This window comes from Schistocerca americana, chromosome 3, assembly GCF_021461395.2.
Source record: "Schistocerca americana isolate TAMUIC-IGC-003095 chromosome 3, iqSchAmer2.1, whole genome shotgun sequence".
Taxonomy (NCBI): Eukaryota; Metazoa; Arthropoda; class Insecta; order Orthoptera; family Acrididae; genus Schistocerca; species Schistocerca americana.
In genome coordinates this window covers 373,632,265-373,645,422 of record NC_060121.1, presented here as the reverse complement: position 1 = coordinate 373,645,422, position 13,158 = coordinate 373,632,265, and the positions used below count along the sequence as shown (strand labels likewise).

Here is a 13,158-nt window from a genome sequence, read left to right as displayed (position 1 = left end):
GTAATAACAGCATAGGTGTCTCCCACTGAAAACTGAAATGTGTGGAAAAATCTAAATTTTAATTTTCCTCCCTTCTTTAATGTCCCATAGATGACGAGGTCACTCAAGATTGATTACAAGCTAGAACTGTGGTACAAAGGGAAAATATATCTGTTGTATCCTTTTCTAAGGATCCATCCCTGCATTCACATTAATTGATTTAGGGACACCACAGTAAACTTAAATATGGATGGTCTTATGCGGATTTGAATAGCCAATCTCCTGAATGAGAGATCAGTGTTCTACCACTGTGCCCAGTCACTCAACTGGGAATGTCCAGGAGGGGGCCTTTATCCAGCAGTGGATGTCAAATGGCTGGTGGCAATAATAATGATGATAGCACATAAAAGCAACATGTTCACAGAATAAATTTTAAACACCTTGGTTGTATATTTACTGTGAAATGTGTGCAAAAGCATTTTGTTATTTTGATTATTATTTCCTTTCGGTGATGGCCCGACCAGTCATTCAATTTAAACTGCAGCAAAAGTAACTATATAAACTGAAGGTTGAACTGGGAAAATGTGCAATGGTTCATGTAAAAATAATTCTGTCAAATTGAATTTGTGAGATGCATAGACTAATGATGACTGTCTAAAATCTGTTGAGTCAGATCACTGAGTATTCCTAAGAAAACTAGTATTTCTTCAAGAACCCATTATGCTGGTTACAGAACAAAGCATGAGCACAATGTGGGAATGTGAATGTATATTGCAGTTTTTTAATTCCTTTAACATATGTGGAATGATTATCCACTAAACATGTTTGAACCGTCTTTTATAACAGATGATATTACAGTGTATCAACTGATATAGAAACTAAATTGCAGAAGACTGTTTTAGAGAAAATTTTAAAGATTTTTATAGTTCTGGTATCCTTAACAGGGCCCTCTTTCTTCATACCATAACTGAAAGTAGCAAATATTTCTGAAGTAGTCTTAGCAGAACGGAAAATTATGCACAGTTCAGTACCAAGTGAATACGTCTTCAGGAGAGAGCACACACACACACACACACACACACACACACACACACACACAGACAGAGAGAGAGAGAGAGAGAGAGAGAGAGAGAGAGAGAATCACTTGATCACTAATCCAAATAATTATTTTCATTAATTATAGTTTTTGAAGTAACTTCCCGAAAAAGAGGCTCTAATCATTCTTTCCACACCTACATGGAGATACATCTCTTTGACCATGGTAACATTAATTTCTCCAAGTATGTTTTATTCTGAGATCCATTACAGTGAACAACAACAAGGAGTACATTACATGTCGTAAGGCACTGACTGACCTGGGGCACAGCTCAAACATTACACTGATAAGTAATGAAGGTAAAAGGAGGTGTATACATCAAACACATATGACAGTGAGGTACGAGAGTCAACAATTGAATGTTTACAAGTTTTACAATAGCAGACACTTAAAAAGATATTAGTATCTTTAATAAAGTATACCAAAAACATGTTGCATTATAAATATAATTGATTACACAATACAGCTATTTTGATACTGACCTCCTTCACAAGACTTGTTCAATTCTAGTGCTATCCATAGTTCCCGACAAATTTGGGATGTAAAAAATTAGTCCACAAGAAAGTATTGTGCACACAATGAGAAAGTAAAAGTTCTCAGTATCATAGTACTACCTGGTTTAAAAGTTAATTTGAAGCTTTTGATAATCCTCTTACGCAGTCAAGCTGTTAACACACAATGACATAAAGCAATAATCATGCATATATGTTTCAAAGTTTACTGCACAGAAAGAAATACTGCATGAAGGACATTATACACAGACTTCGTAAGTTATGGAACACATCACAGCCATCTTGTGCCATCATACATACTTCTTCTACTTAGAGACGAAGCCAACATCAGTAAATATTTTATTAAATAACAACAGTAGATCCCACATTGTAATGTAATTACAATAATTTGTAATGATCTGTAGTAAATATTTAACAATATACACAACATACGCAAAGCAAAATGGAAGAAATGATAATTCCATTTCAAAGAGGCCAAGTCAAACTTTTGTAGGATGTGGCTCACTGGCACGTCTATCATGGTTTGAGCGAGGAGCTGACAGGTGGTGGCGCCGCGAGCTGAGCGAGCGCCCCAGCGACGGGTGGCTCCCCCCAGCACCTGTCCCACCGGGGACACAGAGGTGCTTGCGAGGAACTTGGTGTCGCAGAGGCACAAAGCGGGGAGGAATGTTCACCAAGTTTTCACTGAAAATGGGGGAAAGGGGGGCAAACGTCCTCACCGGAGATGAAGCTGACGAGACAATGTGCGTTGAGGAAGCACCTGGCACAGGAGAGCCTGCAAAACAGAGCAAAAAGCCCACCACCACACCTGTCACAGCACAACACCATGTTAATTCAAGCAACCATGCACAGCTACAGAGAACAGAGTTATGAGCAGCTACTGTTTCTACATTTGAGAACTTGGGCTCAACAAACACTCCAAATAATTGATTTTATTCTGGTTTAATAATACAAGAGAAAGAGAGCCAAAGACAGTTTTTGTTAGTAGCAGCAAGCAAAGATGTAACGGATAAGGATGGCACTGAAGTAATAGGCATTTAGTGTGAAGATATTCATGAAATTTTGGAAGTTCAACCCACAAAGTAGAGAAACCATATTTTTTTTAAAAAAAAATCAAAACTTACCAGTCAGCCCTCTGTATCCACAAAAGCCTGTCTCAAAATTTTCTATCAGATCCTGCTGATAGCGTAGGAAGTCATCAATTGCAACACCTTTCACCTGTGTATCAACAATAATAAACCTTCAGATCATGTCTTTGCCTTCAGATTGTGTCTTTATGAACATAGTCCCTAGAACAATTTATTGCATAATGTTTTGTGTTCTCTTGTAATTAAATAAGCCATGTTCTATCTAATTAGACTTGTTGCACGTATGGAAACTAAGGTGCAAGGATCAAAGTTATCAAATATTTGCCAATTCCATTTGCAGATGGCTTGTAGGTAATAAATAATGGGTAATATAATGTTGAAGTAGTGAAATTTGTTTTGGACAAAAATAAATCAAACAATAATATTTTTTACATGGGAAAAATATTTGTACCTCATCAAAATATTACATTAAAAAGTATCTAAAGAAAAAAAGTGTTATTTCTGTTAGAATATAATTATTAAATATCATATTGAACATGAAATGATCAGCTGAAGCACTGATAACCACAAGGGCACAAATCACAGGGACAAAGTTTTGAGAAAAATACATATTCATGAAAATAAAATTTGTAGACAAACCAACAGTCTCATATGTCTGATTTGTTTTTTAAGTCTCAACATTCTTTATTTCCTATGAAAAGTAATATATCTGATTTATGTTATGAAATATTAATTAATATTTAAGATGAAATTCATTATTAATGTTAATAAAGGGCAACAATATTATACTTTTTGTTTTGGGCCCATACAAAAATGAATATCAGAGAAATTGGGGAGACAGATTTTCATGAATGTTCATTTACATCAAGTGGTTATAATTAAAGCAGAGCTACTCACAGAGGTCCACTGTGAGTTGTAATTACCATATCGCAGCAAAACTTGGTAGATATGCTAATGCATTAGCATTAATGCACAACCAATTCATGCTGGAAAAACATTAGTTCCAATTTTGCTCACCAGTAGCAAAACTGGTACTGTTGATCATGTTCCATGGATGCAGCTTCTTGATGTTTCTAGTGCTTATACTGAACAAACTGTGTAAGCAGCAGTTAATACACACATCAAAAAAAGCTTTCCATCACCCCAGGTCCCAGAAATCCTGACTGTGGATACTGTATCACAGCCGATCAGTTCCAGTCATTCCACCAGGAAGGAGGTACATGGCTCATGTTGACTGTAGTTCAAATGTGCCTAGACAATCCGCATTGTTACTTTGTGCCAGGAAGGGAAGTGTCTAGGCATCTCTGAGTGAACCAAAGTGATGTTGATTAGACATGGAAGAGATACAGAGAGATAGAAACTGTCGATGACATGCCTCGTTCTGGCCGCTCAAGAGCTACTACTGCAGTGGATGACCACTACCTACCGATTATGACTCAGAGGAACCCTGACAGCGACACCACCATGTTGAATAATGCTCTTCATGCAATCACAGGACGTCGTGTTACAGCTCTAACTGTGAGTAAAAGGCTGCTTGATGCACAGCTTCTGACGTCCATGGTGAGGTCCATCTTTGCAACCACAACACCATGGAGTGCAGTACAGATGATCCCAACATCAAGCCAAATGGACTGCTCAGGACTGGCATCACATTCTCTTCACCGATGAGTGTCATATAGTCCTTCAACCAGACAATTGTCGGAGATGTGTTTGGAGGCAACCTGGTCAGGCTGAATGCCTTAGACACACTGTCCAGTGAGTGCAGCAAGGTGGAGGTTCCCTGCTGTTTTTGGATGGCACTGTGCGGGGTCGACGTACACCACTGTTGGCCATGGAAGGCGCCATAAATACTGTTCGATATGCGAATGCCAGCCTCCGACTGAGAGTGCTACCATATCGGCAGCATATTGTCAAGGCATTCGTGTTCAAGGACGACAATTTGCACTCCCATTGTGCACATCTTGTGAATGACTTCCTTCAGGACAACGAGATCGCTCGACTAGAGTGGCCAGCATGTTCTCCAGACATTAACCTTATCGATCATGCCTGGGATAGATTGAAAAGGGCTGTTTATGGACGCCGTGACCCACCAACCACGCTGAGGGAGCTACGCCGAATCGCTGTTGAAGAGTGTGACCATCTGGACCAACAGTCCTTGATGTATGAATAGTATGTCATGATGAATACAGGCATGCATCAAAGCAAGTGGACATGCTACGGGGTATTATAGGTACCGGTGTGTACAGCAATCTGGACCACCACCTCTGAAGGTCTCACTGTATGGTGGTACAACATACAATGTGTGGTTTTCATGAGCAATAAAAAGAGCTGAAATGAGGTTATGTTGATCTCTGTTCCAATTTTCTATACAGGTTCTGGAACTGTCAGAACCGAGGTGATGCAAAACTTTTTTTGATGCGTGTTTCTCACTTGATTGACATTTTCTGCTCACTTCCCATCCCTAATCCATTACGTATGGATACATTTCTATATGTTTTTCTTGCAATCATAGTGCCAGACTTACACCTGGTGGCCAAAAATAGAACTAATTTTTTCAAGCGTAAATTTGTTCCGCATTAATGCGTTAGCAAATTAACCAAGTTTTGCTGCCATATGATATTTACAGCCCACACTGGACCTCTGTGAGTAGCTGCACTTTTATTACAACCATCCAGTACAATGTGGGCCAACAGTATAGATAAAGCTGGTTCACAATAAAATTCTTAAACATCTGGAGCATGCATGCATACTACTAACTCAAAATTGATGGTGGTGTACCTTAGGCCCTAATGGTTCTAAGAATCATAGTTTTACTACTTTATTCATAAGATTCATTGCTTTAGTAATAAATATATATTATTATATAGTATGATATAGTATTACTTTTGAAGGCTGAAGGAAGCGACGTGGAATGCGTGACACTTCGTTCTCTGCTATAGGAGGTCCTCCAAATCCTAGATTAAGCAGCACTTCTTCAGGATCAGGCTTGCGGGACTCCAAGAACGAGTCTACACTTGAGCCATGGCTTCCATGAGATGTCACATCTGACTGCACTGAAGATTCACGGACAAGGCCTGGACTTATCTCTTTCTGCCTGCCTAGCCTGACTTCAGAGACAGCTCCAAATGAAGTCGGACTAATGCATGGCTGGCTGGGACTGAAAAGTTAAACAGCTTATCAGCTTGCAAAAAACATATCAGGATTCTGTTTACATAAAAAAAATTGATGTAGACAATAGGACAATCAATGTTTAATAGACTGGCAACCCCTACGCTAATAATGACAACTAGTACACAACATGGTTCAATGTGTGAGTGAAAGCACAATACACCCTGACAATAATAAACAAGAGCAGTGTGAAGAACATTTGAAAAAAAACTTCTTCCATTTTAAAGCGTAAGATATTAATAGAGGAAAAGCAGAACTGAAATGTAATGGTAGATTAATATTGCAACAATATCCTTTTAGTAAGATTATTTGTATTTGGGGGGGGGGATAAGATAATTTGTGTCAGCTATTATTTTTGCTAGGCTTTACTCAAATGCGATTTTATTTTAGACAAATTATTCACTGGTATACAAAGAACAAAGAAAAGTGTGGCAGTCAACACTACATCAAAATCTTCATCATCATAACTAATACATTATGTTGTTTATCTAACAACTTTAAACTATGATAGCATGGAATAAACTTTTGCAAGTTATATAAACTTTATAGAAACAGAGGTCAGATTAGCACGATGATATTAAAGATCAAACATCTCCAACAAACTAAAAATAAAAAAAATTAGTTCATTTGACAAAAAGATGAGTATTTCTTTGGCTCACATTTCCTAGCCAGAAACACTAAATGTGGGCATACTGTGTAACCTTTCAAGAACTCGATTAGCCTATGACTAGAATGGCTAGGTATCGAACTTCAAACATTTTAAATGAAAGAAGAGCCACTAATCATACACAAAAAGACTAATGAAATTGCAATAAATTGATGAATATATTGAGAGAAAAAGAAAACACTCCTGCACACTTAAGAGCAATTTCGATAAAGAGGAATATTTGATACTAGTCACTGGCTTTGACCTGTAACACACAGAAACATCTAACAAACACTGTAAACAACCTGGCAACTGTAATGTTGAATCATCTACCCCCACAAAAAAGGGAGGCTCTAAACTACAGATTCATCTGTCATCACAATGTAGTGTTTTGCTTTCCCATTCATTCAGAGACTGCCTCAACTCACAACTAAACTGCCACCTTCCAACCTAACTTAGACCTCCAGCAAAGCTGCAGATATCTGTCACCACAACAAAGTTCTTTGCTTTCAAATTTGTCAGCTTCACCAACAAGCAACCAAACTGTCAAAATACGCACCAAATGGTGATGTCAAGAGCAGCAATTAGCATTACGTCACAGGTCAAAGCCAACAACTAGTGTTTTGAGTATTCCTCTTGACTCAGCAATTCACAATACATACAGTGAGAGTTCTTGAAACTTATGTTTCCACAAAGAATCCTCAAATTGTAAGCACTACACTTGAAATTATAAAAGAATTTTTAAATACAATAATCATAATCTCTGCTAAAATTCAGTAAGCCCCCCAATCTTTAAGACTAAAACATTATCACAATGATATTTCATGAACCCTAGAACCCTAAAAGTAGGAGATGTTACATTGTTACTAAACAGTCTTACATTTTACTATTCCATATTACACTCAAAGGAAGTCATAACCCTGATACAAAAACTATCATTCTTTATTTTTTACAGAAACTAAAGTAGCTGTGCTTTATAGATTTAGATGTACTGAACAGTAAAATCAAGGTTAAAATTGTGTCCTAGCTCAAGGTTACAAATAATGAGGTGTTTACAATTCACAGTCACACTTACAGGACATTAGGAGAGCTGCATGCAAAGGCACTGTGACAAGGGTTTCTCTGCTGTGCGTGAGGTGGACACTTCTAGTACAATTTGACAATACTGCTGCACACCATGACTCATGTGCACCATCCACGCATGTGAGCATTGTCGAATGAACAAACCAGATACAGTTTTAATTGTCGTTTGTCACAGATGCATCCTCTTATGCTGTGTTAGTTCACTTGTTATAGGACAGGATGTTTTTGTGATCAGCATAGAATGAATGTGTGATAAAATGATGAAACTGCAGAACCATGTTGGTGCATACATATACTTTCACATAAATGTCCCACACCTGTGATAACAAACCTAATAACTTCTGTGAAAATGTTATGTATGGTCCAAGGTCGTGACTGTTGACTACAGCAGTGAAACAAGCATATACCTTGTATTTTGAGTGTCAAGTTGAAGACCAAGATAACTCATGGGATCCACATGTGTGTTGCACATTGCATTCATCTACATTGAATGCTTGGATCTATGGTAAAAACATCTCCGTGAAGTTTGAGGGCCTGCTATTTGTTGTAAACCCATGAATAATGTCAGATTGCTGTTCTTGTATGGCATCTTCCTTCAGAAGAGGAGGAAGAGGACATCCCATTTCATCTGTCATTCACCCTGTGTCTCAGGGTGAAGGATTGTCAACTCCGGTCTCCCCATATGTACCACCATTAAGCAGTTATAGCAATGAAGATGAACCAATACAAAAAAAAAGACATACAATCAAAAAATTGCCATCATCCGTCATTAAATTCTGCAGTCACACTGATGGACTGTTGGAAGACCTGAACATTACATACAAACCAGAGGAATGAAGACTCTTCATAGATGGTTCAAAAGCAAGCCTGAAGGCAGTACTGTTACACAGGAGTATTGAGAGATCATTCATCCCTGTTGCATATGCTGTCTTAGCTAAGGAAGGATAAACCATGTTGAAATCCATTGTAGGTTTATTAGTTAGTTAGTTTAATGTTCCGTGCATCATTTGCACAATAAATCGTAATGACATGGAACAGGTCTTTTACATTCACATAGCAAATTAATTTGTAAATGGAGCTACATGCTAACATTTATATGTGTTTTTTTCTTATATGTGTTAATTACAGTAAGCATGAATGGCTGGTATGTGGAGATTTTAAAGTCCTTAGAATGCTGTTGGGTTTGGAAGATGGTTACACTACGTACTACTGCTGCCCATGTGAGTGTGTCAGTCACACAAGAGAAAAACGGTAAACACAGAGGGAATGGTCTCCATGAACAGCTCTTTTATCTGGGTCAAAAATATTACCGAAGAATCACTAGTGAATCCCAACAAAATTGTCCTCCCATCAGTGTCCATTAAGTTGGGACTCATTTGTTAAGGCTGTGCACAGGAATGAAGGAGCACTTCAGTATTTGTGTAACAAGTTACCATAACTCAGCACAGAGATCACAAAGGGGATATTCACTAGTGTAAAGGCACACCAGCTGTTGGGGGCAACACACACTGAATCCACTCTAAACCCTGATCAGCTGCATGCATGGTATATTCTTCTTAGTGTGACAGCACTGATACTGGGAAACGGGAGTGCCAAAAATTACAGGGACCTTGTGGACATACTCATTCATGCTTATCAGGTCACTGGCTGGGTGGATTCAGTTATGAGACTGGAGCGCAGTTCCACCAGGACGCTTCTCTCGTGGAACAGAGGTACATAGGACAGTGAACTCTTACTATGTTGGCTGTCACCTGCTGGATGCTACAGAGAGAGAGGCTCCAGACACCACCCACAAGAATAAGGCAAAGAGAGGCATGAATAAACTAGGCAAGTTCAATTAATGTATATATCCTATTGGTTATAGTAGCAGTAGACATGAAATGTTAAGTCGCAATTTACTTGTAATCCTGAGCTAGTAGACAATTTTAATCATGATATTCATGTTCAGTACATTGAACTCTATAAAGACTGTCTACATTGGTTTCTGCAAAAAATGCACAGTGGACCAGTGCAATTTCCAGTTTATGCACTAGTTAATTACAGTAATAATGTCTCCAACAGTAATAAGCCGTGTATTGACACTAGCAGACTGGTGGGAAATGCAAATTTGTACCAACTCAATCAAAAATTTTATGATGGTACAGTAATCTAAGTTAGTCACATCTTGGTTCTCTCACAACTGATTGCTTAAAATTTGTGGTTTTCTGCAAAGTATTGATCAATACAAAGACCTTACAACATCTCACAAGGTAAAAACAGTGAAAATATGTTATCAGGAAAGAATTTTTTAAAAAAATTCATATTTTATACGCAAAAGAACTAGAAGAATAGTGGTCCTAGTAAAAATTTGGATGTCTCTGCAGTCAGTTACTTCAGATGATAAAATGCTAATTTATATCAACAAATCAAATGAAAAAATTAACAATAATGTAATAAATCACTGTTGTGGCGCCAATATAGTTCAATCTCCTTTCTTCAAACTTGTCATTTGTTTTCAACTTGTAGCTGAGGTTACTTTTATTCTGCTTCCGAAATTTTTGAAATGGGCACACAATTACAGTAATAGCCACAACTTTAAACTGCAAGCAGTGCATCTGAAGAAATAACATTCAAGTCACGGTTCACACAGGAAGAAACTGCAAATACATCCTCTGTTGCATCACAACTATGAAACAAAGTTCTCAAATATTTCTTGATGTAGTTATGAAATTGAAATCATTCTCTGACACTGGTACAATTACATGCACTTTCAGTTCAGTTACCACCATCATCTAATTATCAGCACCAGTGTTTTCTGCACAACTGAAACAATTTTCTTCGCAATCTTATTCTCTTAAATTACTTGCGCCGATTGTCATTAATCTCGACACTGTCTGAGAGTCTTCTCATAGTTATACTACACAAATGCAATGAATTAAAATGTTGTGTCACTCTGTATGAGATATATCATTTTTGAAACGTTCTTCATATATATGAAGCAGCCTTTTGTTTGTGGTACAAAGAAACTGAATACTTCCATCACTGTAACAATTTTTGCTTTTGTTCTAGTATCTCATTTACAGCTACTTTTAAAAATAAGTCACTACGAAAGAGTACATACCTTACAATTGTAACAGGAGGGCACCCATTGTACAGTAGGCCAGCTGCAATGAATAACTACTTGTTAGATTCAGTTTTATGACCTTTTTATATAGTATTAACAAACAAATTTAACAAATTATTTGGCAGGCACTGAAATAACTGCAGAGATAAATTCATCCATTTTTGCAATACTACGACACCAACCTTCAGCTCCCAGACCTAGATCCAACGCCTCTTCACCGTCTTCTACAGGCAGTTCTTCAGAGTCTTCTTCATTCCTGAGAATAAAAATATTTTAATCACTTACACTAGTAACGTAATACACAGAGAGATAACAATATCTCATACAGACATTGATAATGTAGAAGCAGCCTACCAGATATAAAACTAAATATTTTTCTATCGTATAAAACAGAAGAAATAAGCCAAAAACTTCATGAACTTCTGAATACTGTAGGAAGGAGAAAACAAATGCCTTTATATGGGAGATAAATAAAAAATGACATACAATTGCAGTAATGCTGTGTGGTGGCGAATATCTTAGCGTGTTTACTGGTCCCAACTAGTGTTGCTGTAATAGTTAATTTTATACATCAGTTTCTCAACCCCTCAAATTATATACTTAAACACTGAAATGTCACGTAGGCTGTTTTTAAGCGCTCTTTTGATGGAATGGTCGTACTATGCAAGAAAATACTAGTATATAAGCTGGAGACGGAACAAGACATCAACTACTTCTAACTGTCTAGTTTAATGACACTGAAAACCCAACACTGCCATCTTTTTTTCATCTCGAAAACCTAGTTACCTCAAGCGACACCTGCGACACTCTGTGCAGAGGAGACCTGGAGGCGAGTACATGACATTTCAAACAGGTGACAAATTGCCAGACCGCTGCTCGTCTAGTAGAGGGGAGCCGCGTGCCCTACGGGTCTTCCTTCCGACAAGGCAACACAAGAAAAGCAAATCCAATAAAGCAAACGGCAGAGAAGCGCACCTGATGCGGGAAGTTCGCAGCCAGGCCTTGGCGCGCTCGCACAGACGCTTCCACAACACGGACCACAGCTCCTCGGCTGCCATCTGCCCCAGTGACATGCTCCAGCACCTGTGCCGGTGCCCGGGTCTCGTTTCGAAAACCACTGCTCGCACTCCATGCTGGAGCTTCGACGACAGTCGAAAGGGGCGCTACGAACCTATCTAGCACCCACTCCCCAACACAGGGTCGAATACCGCATTGCAATGGACTTCGTGCACATTAAAGGTTCGCATTGCAGCTGTCGTCGTCGATTTTTTACCCCCCCCCCCCCCCCCCGGCTATCCCTTGATAACGCAGGATGTGTGCCATCAACCGACCCCTTGTTTTAGTTAGGTTGCAACAATTACCCCCCCCCCCCTCTCCACACACACACACACACACACACACACACACACACACACACACAGTTCGATTCAGTACCTCTTTTATATCAACACTCTGATATACCTGGACAATCCTCAGCATTCTCCGGCGCAGCGCCACATTTCAAAAAGCCTCTGTCAGAAGCGCTTCTTGTTGTAACCCGTCTGCATTTTATATCCCCGATACGTCGGAGATCAGCAGTTAATTTGCAGCCCAAATAGAATAACTTATCTACTGCTTTTATTTCCACAGCATCGCCTGATTTAATTCGACAACATACCATTATCCCTGTTTTACTTTTGCTGATGTTCATCCTATCTCTTTTCACGACACACTCCATGCCGTTCAACTGATCTTGCAAGTTCTTTGCGGTCTCTAACAGAACTAAAATGTCATCGGCAAACCCCAAAGTTTTAATTGTTTAAGCTTAAACTTTTAATTCCCTTTCTACACCACCACTGTGGTCACGGTTGGGTCTTTGAAAGCTTCAGTAACACCCAGTCTTTTGGCGCGGAATATTAGTATTAAGATTTTTTCTGTAATCACATCACTTTTCCTCACCTTTGCTTTCCGGAAATTTGTCGTGCTCCGTACATCGTGAATCAATACAAAGGCATAAATCTGCACATGCACGAATAACAGTGGAAACAAAGGCAGAGAAAATATGTTGCAATGGAAAGAACTTAAAGATTTCGTCTTCTACACGCAGAACAACCTGAGGGACAGGGTTATATCAGTTTCATATTATTATTTCCCTGCTTACAGGAACCAGTGTATTCCAATGTCTTTCTAAGATGACGGTAGCGTAACACACAACCCTAAGGGTACTCACACTCTGTATTAACGGTATTGTGTTTATGCCAGACAGACACCCCATTTCGTAGACTTCCAACACACTAACATGTACTGTTTCACCTACGCCGTGCTGAAATCGAGAAATGGTGGAGTCGGCTCTGGATCCCTGAAGAAAGGAGGCAAGCGACTCATTCGGGGCGAGGATGTGTAGCGTCACCGGCAGTTCCACGTTTCATACTCGAACCTTGCCTTTTGCCTACGGCAAATGCGTGACTTCAAAGCGGCAGTGATTGCTGATCGACGGTTGCGAT

The 13,158-nt window shown here is 38.9% G+C and overlaps 1 protein-coding gene across 1 annotated transcript in view; it reads right to left on the bottom strand.

The window, feature by feature from the left end:
* The window catches only part of LOC124606946, a 313,756-nt gene that overhangs the window by 126,207 nt on the left and 174,391 nt on the right, over positions 1–13,158 (bottom strand). Inside the window, exons 3-6 of the mRNA XM_047139069.1 lie at positions 10,858–10,931; positions 10,673–10,715; positions 5,559–5,832; positions 2,712–2,805 (exon numbers count right to left, since the gene is read on the bottom strand). Coding sequence (XP_046995025.1) covers positions 2,712–2,805; positions 5,559–5,832; positions 10,673–10,715; positions 10,858–10,931 — 485 coding nt within the window. The remainder of the gene's footprint in view (positions 1–2,711; positions 2,806–5,558; positions 5,833–10,672; positions 10,716–10,857; positions 10,932–13,158) is intronic.